This window comes from Mastacembelus armatus, chromosome 20, assembly GCF_900324485.2.
Source record: "Mastacembelus armatus chromosome 20, fMasArm1.2, whole genome shotgun sequence".
Lineage (NCBI taxonomy): Eukaryota > Metazoa > Chordata > Actinopteri > Synbranchiformes > Mastacembelidae > Mastacembelus > Mastacembelus armatus.
In genome coordinates, this window is record NC_046652.1 from 15,000,234 (window position 1) to 15,020,833 (window position 20,600).

The 20,600-nt window shown below is 40.4% G+C and overlaps 1 protein-coding gene across 1 annotated transcript in view; it reads left to right on the plus strand.

Annotated features, from left to right (window-relative positions):
* LOC113121574 (cadherin-6-like) overlaps positions 1 to 18,432 on the plus strand; it is a 51,101-nt gene extending 32,669 nt beyond the window's left edge. The window contains exons 5-12 of the mRNA XM_026292200.1: positions 1,455 to 1,622; positions 3,679 to 3,866; positions 9,224 to 9,477; positions 13,813 to 13,949; positions 14,343 to 14,464; positions 15,160 to 15,277; positions 15,543 to 15,794; positions 16,961 to 18,432. Of these exons, the coding sequence (XP_026147985.1) occupies positions 1,455 to 1,622; positions 3,679 to 3,866; positions 9,224 to 9,477; positions 13,813 to 13,949; positions 14,343 to 14,464; positions 15,160 to 15,277; positions 15,543 to 15,794; positions 16,961 to 17,463 (1,742 nt within the window). The 3' untranslated portion in view covers positions 17,464 to 18,432. The remainder of the gene's footprint in view (positions 1 to 1,454; positions 1,623 to 3,678; positions 3,867 to 9,223; positions 9,478 to 13,812; positions 13,950 to 14,342; positions 14,465 to 15,159; positions 15,278 to 15,542; positions 15,795 to 16,960) is intronic.
* Positions 18,433 to 20,600: the final 2,168 nt, after the last annotated feature.

Here is a 20,600-nt window from a genome sequence, read left to right on the forward strand (position 1 = left end):
AATTCAAATGTGTAACAGCAGACAGGATTTAAGACTAGCTCTGATGAGAGATGGAGCACACCGTTTGAATATACTGCCAATTACCACTTCACTCGGTCTCTGTCCTGACTCCAAACTAGAGATCTAACATGTCAGAGCTGAGAAGTAAGCAACTGCACAGCACTTGAAAGGTTGAACATCAACAAAGTCTTAATTCCATAGAGAAGATAAATGATGCAGAATGCATTTGAAGGCAAATGCTACACTTAAGAAATTAAAGGAGTACACTGTGGTTTCGTAGATTGGCCCTTTGGTCCACTTACCAGTTAAATCCTGTGAACACAGACACCAAAATGTGCTCCTGGGTGGCCGCTGAGCTTCATGTTGTTGCGTATACTGAACAAGAGCACTGACCTTTCAGTAATAAAATCTTCTTAGTGGTTTAATTATCTGGTCTGTAAATACATAAGTGTAATAAATGAAATATCCTTAATTCAATACAGCTGATGCAGCTGAGTTATTTTTAGAAATGTTTAAGGTGAGCGCATCCTCATCTTTATTTTTTCAAACTGCTACCTTTTTCACTATCTCTTTTATTTTGCCAAGTAGTAAGCAGAAAAAACAGTTCCTGTCCTTGTTTAGGCTTCTCTGTTTGTTCGCTTTGTTTGTGTAGAAGCATTATTGCCTATTGCAATTATTTGTATGTTCATAGGTTATGTATGTGCTACCGTTCCATTTGGCTTTTCTCAGTTTCCCGTTTCATTCGGTGATTTTCAGTTTCCCGTTTCATTCGGCCCTGCTTTTTGTATTTCTTTCCCCTGCCCTGCTGATCCCAGGAGGAATAAAGCTCATTTTGGTTCTGCATTTGGGTCCTACCGCTCCTTCTTCCCTCCAACACATAACAATATAAGATGTAATGGCACTGGATAAATCTAAAGTAATTTAGAGCCGCATTGCTCAGTACTTGCTTTACATTGCAAAAAAGAGATTTCTTTGCTGATATTTTTTTTTTTTAGTGATTTTCATAGAAAGATGTAGAAAAATATTCTTTGTTAAGATAACTGTGTTGCTCCAGTGTGACACTGTTCTGTTACTGATGTTGAAGGGTCAACAAGGTGACAAGGTCCTCTTGTGCTGAACACTCCTCAAAAAGGCCTTCAGTTACAGACCAACTGGGAAATGAGCTGCTGATTACAATCCTCTAATCCCTCTAGCAAAAACAAGTGGTTTCATTTTGCAAGGTTTTGTGCTGCAGATGGAATTTGTTGTGTTGCTTGTTTTCCCAATTTTTTTCACTTTCCTATCACTGATAATTATTTAATGCAATAAAAAGATGAAATCATACAAATAAGATAAAAATGGAAAATAATGATTCCTTTGAGTCTATAGACTGTGAAACCCTTTAACAAAATGGATATGTTTTGGACAGTCCTTTCCAATGAATTCTCTTTCTAAATCTGTGTATTTTTCATCAGGCCTGATCAAGACAGCCCTGCCTGGCATGGACAGAGAAGTCAAAGAAAACTACCAGGTTGTGATCCAGGCTAAAGACATGGCTGGACAGATGGGTGGCCTCTCAGGAACCACAACGGTCAGCATCTCCCTCTCTGATGTGAATGATAACCCGCCACGCTTCACCAAGAGTGAGTAGAGCCTTCTGGAAATCCAGAAAGACACAGAGTGACCAGTCCTTCGCCGATGAAAACCACTTGTTAGTATGAACTGATGCCAGACAGGCAGCCCCCATCTGGTGTCTGTTTCAGAATGAAAATGAATTATTGCAGGGAACACTGGGGTTTGTGTGACTAAGGCAGGCCTCTTAAAAGCAGCATATTATTAAATACAGGGCCATATGACGGAGTGAAGGGTCCTGCAAAGTGCATCAGATCAGCCCTGTAATCCCTATTAAATGAAAGCAGTACATTTACTGGGTCTTATCTGCCCTTCCTCTCTCTTTGTCTGTCTTTTGCTATTAAATCTTTCTTCTGCTGGCTTTTACTCCAAATAACCAATGTTCTCAATTTAGTGCTCAAACTTATCCCTGGTACATTTTTTTCTCTCTTTTTGTTACCGTCTTAATCATCAATCATCAGTCATTCCTTTCTACTCCCTCTCTAATCGCCTGCTTTTATCAAACCTCCCTCCGATGTGTCTCACTTCCTCTCGTGCATCTGGCAAATGGTGAGGGTAGCCAGAGCAGATTGGCAGATTACTGGTGGCACCGTGTTTTCCCTCAGCACCAACTGTACATTAGGCGACTTGTGGATAATCACAAACTAAAGGCAATTGCACGACTTGACCTCATGACGAGATCTCCCACCGTCCGCCCATTAATCACTCCACCCTCCTGGTGGGAAGGGCGAGATGGACACTGTCATCTCAGCTCCACTGGTAATGAATGAACATTGAAAGGGGGGAAGGAGATGGATTTGACAGGGATGGAGGAGGTGACAGTTGGTGAAGATAGAGGAAGAAAGAGGAGGAGTGAGGTGGACGACAGAAAGACAAACTGCAATGGACGGAGGGAGGGGAGACAGACAGAGAGTAAGATTGAAAGAGGGTGAAAGAGGAAGAGATATTGTAATGGGACACCCAGAGGTGGTAGAGTGTCAGGAAGCGATATCATTGTTGTCTGCCGGAGTGATGCCTCTTCTTTTCCACCCATTGCTAAATACCTGTTAGCCTAGGGAAACCTTCTCATGGTGCGTCACTTTCACTGTGTGTGTATCTGTGTGTGTGTGTGCGTGTGTGTGTGTGTGTATGTGTGTGTGTCACAGAGACCTGCCGACTCAGGCGTTGCCAAAACAGTGTCAGCATGTTTTATTAGTTTGTCAGTGCTGTTTGTCTCTGCAGGCTGTGTGTATATCACACCCGCTCCCTCCTGCAGTCCAGCTATTTATTTAAGCATACGAGATGTAGCCAGGGCCACAGCGGCTGACAGGCAGCCATCAATTCATCAATTCATCCGCCTCAAACCAGGAAATTATCTTTCAAGAAAAAAAAAAAAAAAAAAAAAAAAAGAAGGAAAAAGAAAAAGCAATTAATTTGTGTTGAGCAAATTGGTTCAGAATTAATGTGACATCCTAAACTTCGAGTAGTGTGTCAATACCGCTTGTAGCAAATTACGTGAGAGCCTAAATGTCTGTTTTGGAACTGAAATATGTTTTACTGCATATGAAATGTCTGCTCCACAGCTGATCTACAAATGTTGCAGTACTAAATCTCCCACTTGGCTTCTGATTTTGACACGCTCTGCTTTCCTGCCTGGCTCTTATATTGCTGCTCTCCGATTGGCTCTAACTCACTCTCTACCTGACCTGCTCTCTTGAATTCTTGCTCTCTGAGTCACCCACTTAAAGTTATTTCTTTTTTCACTAAGAGGGTCAGAAAAACACACTTTATGATTGCTTATTGGGTAAGTATTATTGTTAGGTTTTTGGTTTTTGCTTTATTTTTGGATGGTGTTTCATCTCAGTATTTGTAAATTAAACTTTACGAGCATTTTGAGCATTTTCATTTCTATAAAATCTTATTGATTTGCCTATTAAAGGAATAACTTGTTTGCGGAAAAACATGGAGGAACAGGAATATTTAAGGCATGGTCTTAGATATCACGGTGGTGCTCAAAATCTCTCACTCGACTGACCAGTTTTTTTCATGCAACCACCAAATCACAAAGATAAAATTGTTTCCCTGCAGCTCTCTATGAGTTCAGAGTGCCGGAGTCCACCGAACTTGGTTCTGCGGTAGGAGTGATCCGGGCCATGGATGCTGACATAGGTGAGAACGCAGAGATGGACTACAGAATCATCAGCACCGACGGGCCGGGGATGTTTGATATCACCACCAACAAGAGCAAACAGCAGGGCATCGTCATGCTGAGGAAGGTCAGGGAATTTCTGTTGGTTTTATGTGGGGCTGTTATGGACCCAAATGAGCAAGGATGGTGTTCTTTCCACAGGGCATGCCTTCTGCTATTTTCAAGAAATACCTCCCCATATTTTAATAATTTCTCTTACAGTAGTTTTTCTCACTAAAATCTCTTTAAACAGTGCTATGTACTGAAAGAAGCACTGCATTGATATGCTCATGACTGCTGTAAGAGCAGTTATCATCATGAGCCACAGTGAGTGCTTTGTATCTTTTTTTGCCCTTTTTTTACCATTCAGGCTACCCTAATGCTCTGATTGGAGGAGCCTGGGGCCTCACGCTGCCTCAGAGGAAGCCTTGCAGACATAAACCAAGAAAAAAACACGACACTAAATTCTATTGTGTGTTTTCCAGTGAAAAGGGCCATTTGATCTACATTTGTATTTACAATAAACTCTTGTTGTTTCAGATGGAATTTGTTAGTGATGCTGGAATAGTTTCATGCACATCTGAGATATATATCTGAATATTGGATCTGAGATGGCAGGCACTGGGGTGTGATATTTATATTACAATAAAGGTAGGCTAAGTAATGGCAAATGGACTGTCCCTGTGACTGTCCTCAGTGCTACAGAGATGAATAGAAACCTACTCATTCTGTGCGTAGGTTCCACTCACTGTGCTCAGAAAAGCACTTGTTGGTTTTATTGTTTTATTAGCACGAAAGGTTTACTGCCTTAAATGTCTGAGGCAATAAACACAAACAACAAGCTGAGGATAAGTGAGTAACGTTGAGAATGTGTCATAGTGGTTTTCATTGTATTAACCACGACAGCAGGAGGTGGATCTTCTTTATGTGAAATACATGGAGCTAAGAGGTATTTATCAATGCTCTAACATTTTTTTTTAAATGCTGGGATGAAATAAACCTTTAGAAAATTTATCTCACCAAGATGTTTGATTGTTGTTGTGGCATAAACATTGGATGAAGACCTTTAGAGAACTAGCACCTCTCAACCACAGTGAAATCCCTTTGGTGCCCCACAGACACACGTTTGGCTTAATGAATACAGCGGTCTACACAGGCTCGTGTTTCACAATGTCCCCTCTATACACACAATACTGCGTGTAAAAGCAGACAACAGCAGTTAGAGGTAGCAACAGCAAGTGGGGTTGTAATACTGTGGCAAACACTCCTTAAACAGCTAGTTTCCATCATGCCATGAAAAAACACGGTCTCGATTTCATCCTGCACTCGGCATGAGTAGTTTTTCACACATAGGGCAGGAAAGTTGGTTACACTGTTGAGGTGTTGGAGGTGTGCAGTCTGTCACCTGCAGCTTTTTATCCCACAGTCTACTGCAGCAGTTCCTCAATGTTCTGTTCTGCAATATCTTAATTAAACCGCTGTCAGAAAATCCAGAAAATTACCTTTATCTTGTTTTATATACTGTAGATGTTTCTTTGACAAGCAATTGCTATTAGTGTAAATAAGGTGACATACATTGCACTTCATGTGGATTCTTCTTAGTTATACCAGCTAGTTATATGATGCGTTAAGTGGTATGATCAAATGTTGGGTATGCATTACTAATAATTTAAGCTCTGACATAGTGTAAAGGGAGTGAGAAGTAAACAGCTGTCAAACAGTAACTATGAATTATATTGACGTATCATTTCCTGTGAATCGTGTGTGAGGGCAATTTGAATCATGTGCAGGAATGGCACACCCTGCCACTAACTTACTATAATGTTGAGGTAATTATAAAATGTGTATAGTGAATTGCTAAATGAGGTAGTTTTAAGTGGGGTGATAATGTATCATTTGCTACATTGATATAAGGGGCATTCGCATAATTTTAGTTCTGGGTTTCATGCCTTAACTTCAGGCTGTCCTTCCCTCATCTTAAACCAAACCAGCTCCCTTGCATGTGATTATCATTATTTATTTATTATTTATTTGAACAAAAATAGTAACAGCACAATGAACATCATTTGATAAAAAACAACTTGAAACTTTTTTTTTTATTTGTACATGTTCTTGCTCCCAGAAGATGGACAGTAGAGTTATGAGAGCTGAACTTACACTTGCCCAGATTCCCATTACATATGTTGTAAGTGAGATTAATTCTTACTCTCAGCTGAGGGACCAAAGCAAAAGTATTGTTTCTCAGTATGCACTGCAGTGTGCTGCGGTCTGTTTTTAATGTATTCAACAGAATCTGCATTGTGCCTTATCCTGTCTGCAGCGTTCAATCAATCCCTTCTATCATGGCGTCATTATGTAGAATATGACATAATTGCCTTTTGTAGCTGTGGCCATGCTGTAGTGGATGTAGTGGGCTGGTAGATTGTGTGTGTGGAGTGAGCTTGCCCTAATTCTGAATTTATTAATAAAATGAGCCTGTCAAGTGGAAGTCTGTCCCATCTCTACTTGTACTGGCCCTTCAAAACAATATATTCCTGTCATTGACTTGTGCTCCCCCCTTCCAATGAGCCATATCAGGATATTATTCATGTCTTCAAAAAATGGCTCATTCCATCTGTATTTTTTTAAGCTTTGGCGCTTTGCAGTGATTACAGACAGGAGTCCATTTAATATGTACGATAGGCAGTCTGCAAGGAACATAAAAGCAGAAACATAGAGCTATAATGCATGACAAAACGCATTAGTGGTGACACAGGAATCAAGCTACTATTCATCCTGCACTGTGCTGCAATTATGTAAGAGCAGTGTAAAGTAGACGCACGATTAGAATGGATCATACATATAAAACAAACTGCTTCTTTTTAAGCAAACAAATGGGTAAAATGAAAGTCTGTATATCAAAAAAACATCTCTACCATAAATATAGTATAAAGCTAGTTAGTGGCAAAAACAACCACAAAATGAAACATTGTTAAACATTTAGAAGTGTCATGATCCTTACATTTAATTTTACTTGGTTTATCACTATGCTATATCAAATATGAAGAAAATACCTACAATATAAATACAGTGGAGCAGAAATAAAATTACCCTCAGGTATTTCTGCCTTACACAGACCCAATGGTGTTATTGTTCCGGCCTCATGTTCGTCACTCAGGAGCCACCCTCCACTGATGTTTTGCTTCTTTAATCCCAGATCATAAAATCATATGATCCCAATAGATTTGACGAACCGTAGATAAGACGTTCCAGTGTAACCTCTGCAACCAGCTTACGATGGGTAGGTGAACCTGATCTACCCTGCTTGTGAGCACATGGCAGACTTTGTTCCTGTCAAAGATGCCTCCATTCCTTCTTTCTAATTCAGCCATTTACACTGTACAAAGATCAATATTTGTCCATAGGGGTATGATGAGTTCTTTTAAGAACTTCAACTGATGTCCAAGGTGCGTTCCACACACTTCCAGGTGAGAGGAGGGACCATTTCATTTTGTTGCTGCTCTGAGCCTCATCCCTTTGCCTGACAAGCTCTATCAGCTACTGTGGTGTTACCAGGCTGGCCATATTTTCTTTCAACCTGCATGGATGACTTGGTCTTCTTGTTCTCTGCACTGGTCCTGCTTCTTTGTATCCAGAAGGAATGTGCTGCAAGCTTGGATTGTTGGACTCAGAGTTGGCAGGTCTCTGATCCATACCAGAGAGAGAAAAGTTCCAGGCCCTGGGAAGAGTATCTTCCTTTTAGAATATGTGGTATCCTCCACATTTCCAAAAACTATTGATCGTGGCCTCCCAGGTTGTCCAGGGCAACAGCTGATTGTAAAGCTCCCCTCTTCCTGTCTCCCATCCATGCCTTGATCTACCTGACTGCAATAATCCATCACCTGCATTGCACTTACATCCAGTATAAATTTGTGCCTTGCTGTTTTGGACGGACTGTTTCTCTAGCTCCAGTGTCCTGGACTTCTTCTACTTGAAGAAATCTCAGAAGAAACTGACCACGGCTTTGTTGCTAAGGCTTCTGCTTTTCCTCATCCTTTCAGCTCAGCTCAGCCAGTTGATTCTTTGATCTGGTTCCACAGTCCTCCTCCTTTTCCTTGGCTTTCCTCCATGATTTTCGAAATAGGGATTACTCGTTTACCAGGTGGGGGATTTTCTGCTCTGTTTTGGGGGTAATCCTCCTCTGAGGAACCTCTCCAGAATTCTCTTTACCTTACTCAGTGTTGACATGGCCAAAGATGTTAAATTGAGAGCTTCTGTGGAAAGTGGTGTGTAAGATCTGTTTTGAAACTTCTCCATGCAATTTTGTTGCTGGCATTTGGTCTCTTGATTTTGGATTTTGGGATTGGCTTCTTTGATGTTCCTCTTGTGGGTTCCTTGCTTGATGTTTCCTTGTGATACTCGCACACTGTGGGCTGTCCTCATGTTGATGTCCCCTCTCTCTACTCATTTACCATGTTGGGCTCAGCAGCACTGTGGTCCTCAATCTGGATATGAGTCCTTGTCTGACCTGCTGCTCCAGTACAAGCCTGCATCTGGCTGCTGCCATTACATTTTTCCTTCCCCTGATGGATTTGCAGGCCCAAATAGATTGTCTCTTTGGACAATGTACAGTGTCATTCACCAGGGATCCTTTGATCATTTGTTGTTGCATGCCAGTCATTACCACTTTATCTGTCCTGACTGAACATAGAAGCAGTGATGTTGAAAGGATTCATCTGTCAAGATTTTTTTTTTTTGCTGTTTTTAATCATTCTGTAATTACCTTTATTAATACATGAAAAATTTGAAATGTGCATATGAAATGTGTGTATGATCAGGAGATCAAACTCATAAACATAAAACTGAAAATGTGACATGCCTATGTCTTACTGACAAAAAGGCACTATATCAGTTTGGCTGGTGTATATATATATATATATATATATATATATATATATAAAATATATATATAATTCCAAAATGATTTTTGTAAATCACCCCAGCTATGTTATATTGTTCTGCCAAAATGCTACATTATTCACAATGTTGAAATGGCAGCAGTTAAACAAGGCCTTTACATGTTAAAGTGAGCACAGGTTTGATCTGTGCAGCAGCCCAAGTGTATCCATCAACAGTCTTGTTAGTGTCCTTGAACAACGCACTGAGCCCCTTCACAGGCACTCATTAGAGGATGGTCTGGAAAAGATTGTCAGTTTAATGAATAAAATCCCAATCTGACCTGAAATTAAATGTGGCAGGGTGCTCTGAATGGAGATTAGTTTTCCTGAAAATCAACAGTTGAACATGCAGCTGCATACAGATTTCTAAAAGTAAATATCAGGGGATAAAAGCTATGTTTAAAGCAAACAACTAAACACCACAGAGGAATATTCTTTGTAATTCATGAAAACGAAACATGTAAAATTACAGGGTGTTAAATAGCTTCCTCATACATCTGTTTTTCAGCCCCTGGACTTTGAGAAAAAACGTCAGTACAGTCTCCGTGTTCAAGTGGAAAACGTCCACATCAACCCACGCTTCTTCTCCATGGGCCCCTTCAAGGATGAGGCCACCATCAAGATTATTGTGGAGGATGTGGACGAGCCACCAGTGTTTGAACGTGCCAGCTATGTGATGGAGGTCAAAGAAGATGCACCCAGGAACACCGTGATCGGCTCTGTCAGTGCATCTGATCCTGATGACAAAAATAGTCTCGTCAGGTACCGCACCTCGTCATGTCTTAACATAAAAATGTCACCAGTGTTTTGCAGGTTTTAGTTTTATTATTAAAAGCCATATATATAGTTTTTATTTGATGGTGATATTGTATGGTCGTATGTTTCAGTTTTTATAACACACTTCAAGGCAGCCATTGGTTCACATTCATTTGTATAGAGTATATAAATATATATAAAAAAGATTACATTAAGTGTGAAAACTTATTTACCAAATGACCAAAAATAATATTAATCGTGGTCAATTCATGAGCTTATTTAGAGCTTCCAGTAATATCTGTGGATACGTTATAACCTTTCATAAAGCTTGTATTTTTATTCTAAAAATGCAGATACGCTGCTAAAAGCAAAATGCTATTAAGCAGTCCATGAGTTAGAATCATTTTGTCATCGTCGTTGATTCATTATATGAGCTGTGCAATCCATCTGCTTTAATTATTTTTAATAATCATCGCTGTATGGTTGTGCAGTTAAGGTGTCACTTTTGTGTTAATCTGTAAAATTCATACTGGTCAAACATGACAGGAAACCAACAACTGCCTGCTTTTGCAGGAAAATACATCCTATAACTGCATTTACATTAGAATGTGGTTGACATACATGTTAAGTAGATACAACTGGTACTTGTAAGTGTGTATGGCCATGTAAGTATTTGAGAGAGGTTTCTTAAATGCTCTAGTGAGGGAGCTACTCTTCAGTTTCATAGTCAGTCAACATGTGCGACATAAGTAAACCCTCTATATCAGGAGCTAGAAGCAAAATATTATCACTATAGGAAGGAATGTATGATCATGTTTAATGTTTGAAAATGTGATGACAGAATTCAGAAAATGATAAAAAGTATATTGGAGTGATTAGATTACACCTCACCCTTCCCATCACCTTTGTGGTCCAAGTAAACATTCTTTCATTATCTATATCACTTACTAGCCTTGGCCAGAGCGTTTGGTCATATCCTGAAATAAGAAAGAAGACTGAGGCACATGATCAACAAGTATGGAAGAAATAATAAAGTGAACCTTGAGTTTAGACATTTTGGTCACATATATTACAGGAGTTTAAATTTATATTTAATATACAATACTGGCAGATTGTATTTCTTTCTCTAATCAATTTAGAATCAACTATTGAACGATGATATTAAAAAAATGTATTTCACTGTACAGTCATTAGAAGCAAAACAATGTTAAACTCCATCATGGGGCCTTTTATACAGACACGTTTTTCTGTTGGACATTAAAAAAACATGTTAAATACTGACATGTAACAGTTACATCTACAATTTAGTGGTATGGAGATGCAAAATTATGCAAGTCGTCTATTAAATGGGAGTAATGGCAGCGGGGTGTGAGGCTGTGCCTTCGACTCTGTCTCAAAGACTTTTTCATTTTTATGATGTACTAAGGGAGTTGGCTCTCAAGGTTGAAGTTCCACCACTTTATTGCAGGTGTCAAATATGATATCATTCTCTTTTATCGCCTATCATCAAGGAGGTAGCTACCTCGTGGCATTTAAAGCAACGCAGTGGAGGACGGTTTGGAAGCCTGGAGGCTGCCTGGTATGAGAAAGTCAGTGAGATGGTTATTTTTATTAGCCCATGCTACTCACCACCTGGCATGTTCACATAGGGGCATGGATGCAAACATGTATACACAAATGTATAAGTAGACAGGTATGTATAGTACATAGGCATATGTAGTTTAGCTGATTAATCAGGTTTCTCTTATTTGTCATGAGATGTTAGTTATGGTCAACTTATGCCACTATGGTGGAAGTTAGTCCCTGATATTCAGACTGGTCAAACCTGAAATAAAACATCTGTTATACTCTGATTCATTCAAAGATCCCTTTTGTCTAAGCATACGTACATGGATTTATTGAGACATTTTATGCTGCTTTAGTTCTAAAATAATAATTCAAAGGTTTTCAAAAGCTACATTACACATTTCAAACTCCTACAAATTTAGCCTAGATCAAAATAGACATCCATGCAAAATCACTCTCAATGAAGGCCTTTTGAAAATACCAGCTAGTCGTGTAGGGAGGAGGAAATATATCTCAACCCAGTGATCACTAACATTTCTGTAACCCTCTATGTCCTTCTGCCTGGCCTTCCATCCCATCAGCTGCCTGCTGAGAGCAGCACTTTGGGTGCCCGGTCAGGACAAGGCATTGTTATCTCTCTGTCATTAATCAGGAGAAGCTAGGCCCAGCCAGCTGAATTATTGAGAATATTAGAAAAGCAATTAGTAAAGCCCATGGCCGACACAGATTTAACGAGGTTAGAGTTACTGTCTTGCAGAATGAGGTGGCAGGAGAGGAAGAGAGGCAAGCAGAGATTGTGAGGGAGTGTTTATATATATGTTGCAGGATAAGCAGCAGGGAGAGCCTGGAGAGGGGGTGGGGGCCATGGGGAGGGTGAGGATCTGCAGAGAGAAGAGAGAGCGGTGCGGTGGTGCATTGCGAGCCCCGGTTCATAGTTTCCCCTCAGGGGTCTCCTTCCTCTTATGCTGGCCCTCCTGATGCCTGCTACTCCATTAATCACACTGATGTATCACAGTAGTCTGGGAAGCAGAGAAAAACAACACGACTGAATAACCTGTTGGCTTGTGTGTGTGTGTGTGTGTGTGTGTGTGTGTGTGTGTGTGTGTGTGTATGGGATTACAAGCACGTAAATCCGTCATCACCACAGGACAGACTATCCAAGACTTTTAGTTTCAGAGCTGAAAGTATCTCATGTACTGTATGTTAAATAATCAGCTCATCTGAAACACAGTGTGCTATTTATATAAGGTGGTATCTGGCCATGCAGGTAGTCTTAATATTTCTGCTGCTACTCACAGTGGCCTGTTGTTGCCCTCTTATTTCTACCTACTCGTTTTTCAGCAACTGTTATACAGTACTGTGCAAAGGTTTTAGGCAGTGTAGATGTTTTAGATTCTTATCACACAACACCATCAGGTGTCTGATTGATCCCAGATTCATAGTGCATCCCACTGTGCAGGACAACAAGTCCATAAAGTACCCATTACAGCTCATGAAGAACCATTTTCAGGGGCAAGAAGAACCAGGAGTCCTGCAGCAGATGGTCTGACCCCCACAGAGCCCTGATCTGGGCAGTGTGGAGTCAGTCTGGGATCACGTGAAGAGACAGCCTGAATCTACAGAAGAACTGCAGCAGCTGCTCCAAGGTGCTCCAAAGTACCAGGAGAACCTGTGTGCAGGTCAAACCAGAGAGACCTGCTGCTGGTTTAAGGGCAAATACTGATTAGATTTAGGTTTGGTTCCCTTTACTGCACTTTGTATGAAGTTAACTGATAAATGAAAAACTATTTATGCTAAAAGCATCACCTGTGTGTTTTTAGTGCCTAAAACCTTTGCACAGTACTGTATATGTATACAACTCACTTCCACCCACTGTATTTAAAATACCATTGACAAATAAGTAGCTTACTAACATGTTATTACTTGTCACATGCTGTCAAATTCATTAATAATTACCACGTTACTAATTTAAATATTTACTTATTATTCACTCTTGTGGCATCATGACTGCACCAAAACACTGAAAATAACAAATATTGATATTTGAAAAATTGTTACAGCAGGAAGCAATAGCTTCATCTGCATTAGCTGATGATTTACACAACAGATACTTTATTTTATTAAAACAATTAGAGTTTAATTAGAGAGAGACTAGAACTAGAAAAGCCATGCAATCAGTTTTGACCAGACAGGCTAAATTAATGTATCACTGGCTCAGTTGAGGATGGTGGTAGTTATATACTGGGCTCTCTATCAAAGAAACACCAAATAAGAGAAAATAAGCTTGTAAGTCAGTCTTTAGATACAACACAGCAGAATGTAATTTTGTTATACTAAATTCCCTTCCAGAAATAATATCCTGGATAGTCAAATAATAATAATCAAAAGATTTTACTGTGATTTGAGCTGCTTAGTACAAAAAGAATATATGTAATCTGTCAAAACGTGTTGACAGTGAGGACAATAGATTGTCCAGAGCTGCAAGGACACTTTAAAAAAAAAAAAAAAGAAGAATAATAGGAGAATACAGACAAGTACGTCATGCTTAGTCGGACTTCTTTTTAGTACTTCCTGCCTAGTGAAACCACTAACCCAAGAAATTGTCAATTTAATCAAGACTCACCAGTAAATGTGACCATTTTCACTCTGGTGTGCACCTGAGAAGCTCTGTAAATGTGACTTCACCCTTGATCCCTCACCCAGGAAACACAGCACACTTCCTCACAGGCAGAGTGCACAAGTTTAAAAGCTCATCCCTTCATGTGTTTTGTGCAGGTATTCTATTGATCGGCGCACAGACATGGACAGAGTGTTCAATGTCCATGCAGGCAATGGGTCAGTGTTCATTCTCAGGGAGCTGGACAGAGAAGAGTACGCCTGGCACAACATTTCCATCATTGCCACAGAGTTCAGTAAGTGCACAGGAAGCAGACATTTCTCTTTACCAGCTTTTCACTTCTTCTCTCAGCTAAATTGGGATTTTTTGAATTTAAACTAACCTCTGTATGTTGTTTGCTGAAGTTATAAAGGTGGGGGCTTGAGATGCCTAGAACCAGACACATCCAGTTCACCCAGTATTAGCTGTAGCTGGTGACATATATGTCCAGAAAGTGTCAGGTGATCTTATTTACATTTAATTTGTATGAGAACTAGGGATTCCTCATTTTATTGTCTATATTTATTGTTAATGAAAGAACCTTAATTGTTTGTATTTCTTTAGTTATTTATCATTTATAGCAACTTAACAGTTTATTTTTCATGTCACATATAATTTTATGCTCACTGTCTGCCCTTGTGTCCCCTAGACAACCCACGACAGAGCAGTCGTGTGCCTGTTTACGTCAGAGTGTTGGACATCAATGACAACGCTCCAACATTTGCAACAAATTATGAGACATTTGTGTGTGAGAACGCTAAGGCTAATCAGGTGAGTATGACCAGAGACAGAGAAGTAGCCTACTCTTGTTTTTATATAACGTCCCTGTCAGGATTATACAGTAGGTCCACTTGTAGATCAGAGAATTTGTTATTCTATCTGTAGTAGGCTTGAAGTAGCTACTATATGGGTGGTATAGCTAATGCACAGTACTTTGGAACCTGTCCACATATCAGTTTGAGAAATGCAGTTTTCAGCACAGTTTCAAAATACTCCTGATTGAGCAATTCAGGAATAGATTGTTTCTCTCGTAGCTAGTTTTTCGATTGTTCTGTTTTTGCAGAATATCCTATTGCCTCAGGCTTTAATGTGTAAGCATCACTTTAATGGGAAAATTGTGGCTCACTTTATTTATTCAGGTAATATTAGACCACACATGATTGGTTGACTAATAGTGATTAGTTTCAATTTTCTGTCTCTAAAATGTACATCAGAACATTGTTTACGTGCAGTACTTGAATAAACATATATTTTTTAATTACTGCTTGGTAGATAGTAAATATATTAACATATTATTTTTGGATTTACACATCTTGCCATTAACTGTCTGCAGTGGTGTATGATTACTTCCTAGATAATTTCTCTGGTTACAGTATGCAGTTGAATTGTAATTATTCATAACTAGTATTAGTTCCTTCTGTTACTAGAAGTTTATTTCTTCCTTACCTGTCCTTTTGTTGTCTCAGAGGATACAAACCGTGAGTGCCACAGATCCTGATGAGCCACTTGGAGGACACCGGTTCTTCTTCAGTCTTGCACAGGAGGCTGCTGGGAAGGCTAACTTCTCTGTCCGTGATAACAAAGGTAATACACTCTCAGATCTCGTCTGTGGTCATCAGATTAATAATTGTTTATAATATTCCCATATGGCTTTTACTGATTAACCTTAAGCACATCCACATCCAACATCTTGTCCTGTACATGTGATTTATTGATATTCTGTGGTTTTTATTCCCACAGCACTAAAAGCACATTCACGGACCAAATGGAATTTCAAGTAGAGTTTATTGAAAAGTTCTTTCTGATTATTGATTTCTGCCATAGTAAGTGGATATTCTGTTGTTGTCAGACAATACAGCCTGGATCCTGACACGGAGGAACAACTACAACAGTCTACAGAAGAGCATCTACCACGTCCCTGTGGTCATTTCTGACGGAGAGTTCCCAATGCAAAGCAGCACCAACACACTGACCATCAGAGTGTGCACCTGTGATCGTGAAGGCAACATGAAGCTGTGCAATGCAGAGGCGCTCACAGCAAGGGCAGGACTCAGCACAGGAGCCATGGTGGCCATCCTGCTTTGTATCATCATTCTGCTCAGTGAGTGCTGCCTTCAAGAAAACTACCCACATGCACCTGCAGCTAAATTTTACAGACATCTGTTTTTCAATTTGAGATTTTTCTGTCAACTGATTATTAATTTTGAGTGTTTCTTACAGCTACACTCAAGAGCTTCTTACTATCTTTCACAGGTGTTAAAGAGACAGTTTCGTATTTCATTCCCTAATTTGAGTCATCACTTCCTGTGGGTGGATAATTTTGTCAGTGACAATGGCTGACATGTTGATTCGATTCAGAAATCTACAGCTGGGGGAATGGAACACTGCACTTTTCTTGCAAACTTACTTTGTGATTTAAGATGGAAGGACAGATGCATTTTACTTAAAACTCCTGCCTGGAGCGGATTTACTCACTGATATTGCTACTGGTGGTATAGCTGCATTAGCTCAGTCGTCATTATAAAACTTTCTAACACAGTACAGATGCTGCAGTTATAGCATTTATGCATCACATATGGTTTATTTCCTGCAACTCCAAAGCGCTTTCTTCACTTACATTATATCAGAGTATTAGGATTCTGTTCTCTTCAGCAAAAAATATCAATAGGAATCCAGGGAATCCCATATCTACTATATGAAAGGCCCATGTTCAATTTCAGGAGACTACAACAAAACTGTATCAAGGCCTAAGTCCAAACTGTTGCAAAAACAGAATTTGACCCCAAAGTGTTTCCAAATCATATCTAAATTTGTTCCAATGACCAATGACCTTCTAAATAACAAACATGCAGCCTGGAGAAAAAAAATGGAGAAAAAAAAATTAGTTATTGATTGAGTCTGTGTTTGACTTGAAGAGGTTAGGTCAGCTTCATATCCATCACTCTAATGTCATAGTGCTACTGAAGAATTGCACCTAAAGTTGCATTTCTAGCACACATTGTACTTTGCTGTCTTAAACTGCATTCCTTTGTAATTTTGAGCAGCAGCGGCCCTGAGGAGCAAAAAATACATAATGCATCCTTGTTGTAGCAAAGTCTGTTCTACAAAGTCAGACAAAGTCCCTGAACATCAATGAGCACTCATGCAACATCAACAGTTCCCCCTGGACAGGCACTGGCCTTCAGATCAAGGAGAGGGAGCAAAGAAACAACCGCAAAAGTCACCAAACTCTGTTATTTGTTGTCTTTATTTTTGTTCTCCCTGTAGTGATCGTGGTGCTGTTTGCTGCCCTGAGGAGGCAGAGGAAGAAGGAGCCTCTGATCATCTCCAAAGAGGATGTCAGAGACAACGTTGTCAGCTACAACGATGAGGGGGGCGGTGAGGAGGACACTCAAGCTTTTGATATAGGCACATTGCGCAACCCAGAGGCCATTGAGGAGAGCAAGCAGCGGAGGGACATCGTCCCAGAGACCTTCTACCCTCCAATCCGACGGCCTGTGCTGCCCCCAGCCCAGGACAATAATGGAGACGTGAGAGACTTCATCAACCAGAGGCTCCAGGATAACGACAGTGACCCAACAGCACCACCTTATGATTCCCTGGCCACCTATGCCTACGAGGGAAACGGCTCCATAGCGGAGTCCCTCAGCTCACTGGAGTCGGTGACCACAGAGGGTGACCAAGACTACAACTACCTGAGCGAGTGGGGACCCCGGTTTAAGAAATTGGCAGATATGTATGGGGGTGACAACAGCGACAGGGATTCCTAATGAGAAGAGAAATGTGAAATGAAAACATGGATAAAACTCAAACAAATCTGGTGCATGTGTGGTGGGAAAAATGGCGAAATGACCAAGAAAGGAGCACTGTTTTTGCAAGTGCTCTTTCACCGCCATTGGTCACAATTAAGTTGTATCCCCAGTGACCAGATGTAGGTTTTTATTTTTATTTTTAATTTTATTTTTATTTTTTTGTGTGTTCAGTCAGTGTTAGTTGCATTTTTGCAAGGACACAGTGACGCGATTTTGTGTCAAAACCTTTTTTGTGTGTAAATGGGTGTCTACGAGGCCCAAATATATCTATACCAGTATTTTTTGTTTCTTTTTCCAAAACTGCTTGTCACTCAAACAAGCAGTTTTGTAAACCAACACATATGCCTCTGTATTTTTCAGTGTTTCTGGGACAAAAACATGCTGAATATTGTGAGTTCTATCTTAGCTTGTGTATGTACGGTAATATGATACAATACGCTGTACAGTTGGTCTGTTTTTCTAGGGATTTCTATTGTCCAATCGATCCCCGGTTAGTAATGGCTGCCTCGCATTAGCCACTTATTTACAGCTGTGCTCAAGCCACAAGTGCCAAAAAAAAATTGGCATTGTTGTTTCTAGTGAAAAACTTTGACACAGATTGGATGAGAGAGGTATACAGTATCAAAATTTGTGTTAGTTGTGGCACATTTCAGTCAAGTGGCTAATGTTCTTTAAAGCTTATGTACAGCTGCAGTAGGAGCTATGGGATTTACAGCCCAACAAACATCCACAAACGCAGTATCTGATTTTCATCTTCACACAGCTTTGAGAAATTGCTGTGAGGTGAGCCAAGATACCAAATATTACTGAACTGAATGTCATCAAAAACAATTTTTGTCTTTGCAGTCAAATTGTTGGCTGAAAAAGTATGTACACAGAATAATGCTATTTTCTATGCTACATTGATTAAAAAAAAAAAATCATCAATCTAATGTGCGTCAGGCTCAGTTAAGTGGAAAATACTGGTTTTGTTGGACTTTTTTGCTCATGCTGATTACAGAAACTAAATGCTTTACTTCTGTACAGAATGAAACTCTTCTACTTGTATTTTGCTCAAAAGAAATACAAGTAAGTTGGAATCCTCATTCAAGAGACCTAACTTCATGCTAACGAGCTGGACATGGCTAACACGTAAGGCTGTTTCCCATTAGCTGATGAGGTATCTTTTGGAATTTTTCCACGTATTATGGTGCCTCAAGATCTTCGTTGACACCTAATTTTGGGACCTGAGGATCTGCCACCCATTAGAGCAGTAGACGGCATGCAGACAACAGTTGGGGTGCCACAGGGTGTTCCATCTCACCAGTCCTGTTTATTCTGCTTTCTGCTAATAGGAGGGAGGACAATCAACGGAGAAGTAAAGCATGATTGATGCCCAAGAATCCCAACCCTTCATAGCTAATGTCATGATATGATGAACTGGCTTTCAACATTCCTCTGTATGTCCTGACCACTTAAAAGTTTGGAAGAACTGTTATTATAGGCAAGAAAGATGAATGGAAGATAAAACCAGAAAAGTCCTGCAGTGTATTCATAAAGGTCAACATCACCTATAGTGTGGAACCATAGAATATCCTGGTTCTGGTCATCCAACCGATCACTTTGGGAAGATGGTACATGGTAGAGCTTTCAGATAAGGTGTCAGCATCTGTCATCAAAGCAGGGTTCGGTAAGGCTAAGCAATCTTGTCTCCCAGGTAAGTTCAAGATATGATGCTACCAATTTACCTCTACCACTGGGATCATGTGGCCTTCGATAATAAGCAAATCAGCAGCAGTTAAAATGGCCAACAATCTCATCAAGAAGAAAATAGCTACACAGATGCTTCTCTACATCCTCACTGTTCAAAAACAATCTTAACTCTACTGCTTAAGTCCCATCTTGCTTGGGTACAACCAGGAGACAATGCAGTGAAATGAATGGTGTCCAGCCACCATCTTGTGTGAGGACCTGAGAGATCCAAATCTGAACTGGACATGCTTGGAACAATTGTAACCAGGGTATCATTTACAGACTAATGCATCAAGTGAATACAACATGAAACAGCAGGCCTGGAATGTGGTGAGCAAAACCAAATGTGGTCAGCAGCCTCCAAAAGAAGAACCATGTTACAGAAGTAACCAGTATGTAGAAAGGTGGCCTCCATGTGAAACCAGTTGACCAGAGGGTACAGGGTAGATGAACCATGTGGGAAGGTATCCTGCAAATATCTATGGGATTCCATGATCTCTGCCTAATGTTCCTAGCTCATTTGAGCTTCTTGATCAGGACAACAAATGAGAGCCTTCAGCATTGACTAAGCTCAGAGAAGTGATCCTTGTGTGATATTAGGAGAGAAAATATGCAATACATTATCAGTGGCTGCAAAAACTGCCTAAGGTAGTGCTGTTAACAGGCAAAACTTGGCCAAGCTGAAAGAGCCCACAAGAGTTGAGGCAAGTCTGGATCCAGAAATCAAGATGCAGCAGGTTCTTCTGTACCCTCAGGCAGAAGTGGACTTTATGGAGCGGAGTTTAAATGTGCCAAGTGCCACTTAGTCTGGCCTCTGTACAGGTGTGTGAAGATGAAGGTACACATGGACCATTAGCTGGACGTTGCCCCTCTGTAAGGCCAGATGCGATCATCTGGTCAGTGGTTTAGAAGAAGTCTCTGCAGGTAGAACTGATGGCACCCTGGGAGGAAAGTAACTGAACCAGCATGAAAGGAAGAGAGCATGCTCCACCAACTTGGCAGACAAATGCATGGAGAACAGCTGGAAGGCCATGATCTTTCCTGTAGAGGTCAAGTGTGTTTTTTCCCTCAGAGACAAAGTACTTCATCGATCTCAAAAATTTTTTAAATTCGGTTGAATATGGCAAAAAAAGGAAGCTTCTGGCTCTGGTTAAGAAGTTTTGCGCTTCAGGAAACAAGTCAGCTGGCAATGTTTCCAAAGATCCAAGGGCTCAGGTACACAGGGTGGCAGGGAGAGGCCCCTTATCATGTCTCTGCACCCCTGAGGTGTTCCTGGGTCAGAGGGGATGAGTGTGGCCCCTGGCTGACGACCCTGTACCTGGCCCATTGGCACTCGTTGAGGTGTATCAGTGGAAGCTGTAACA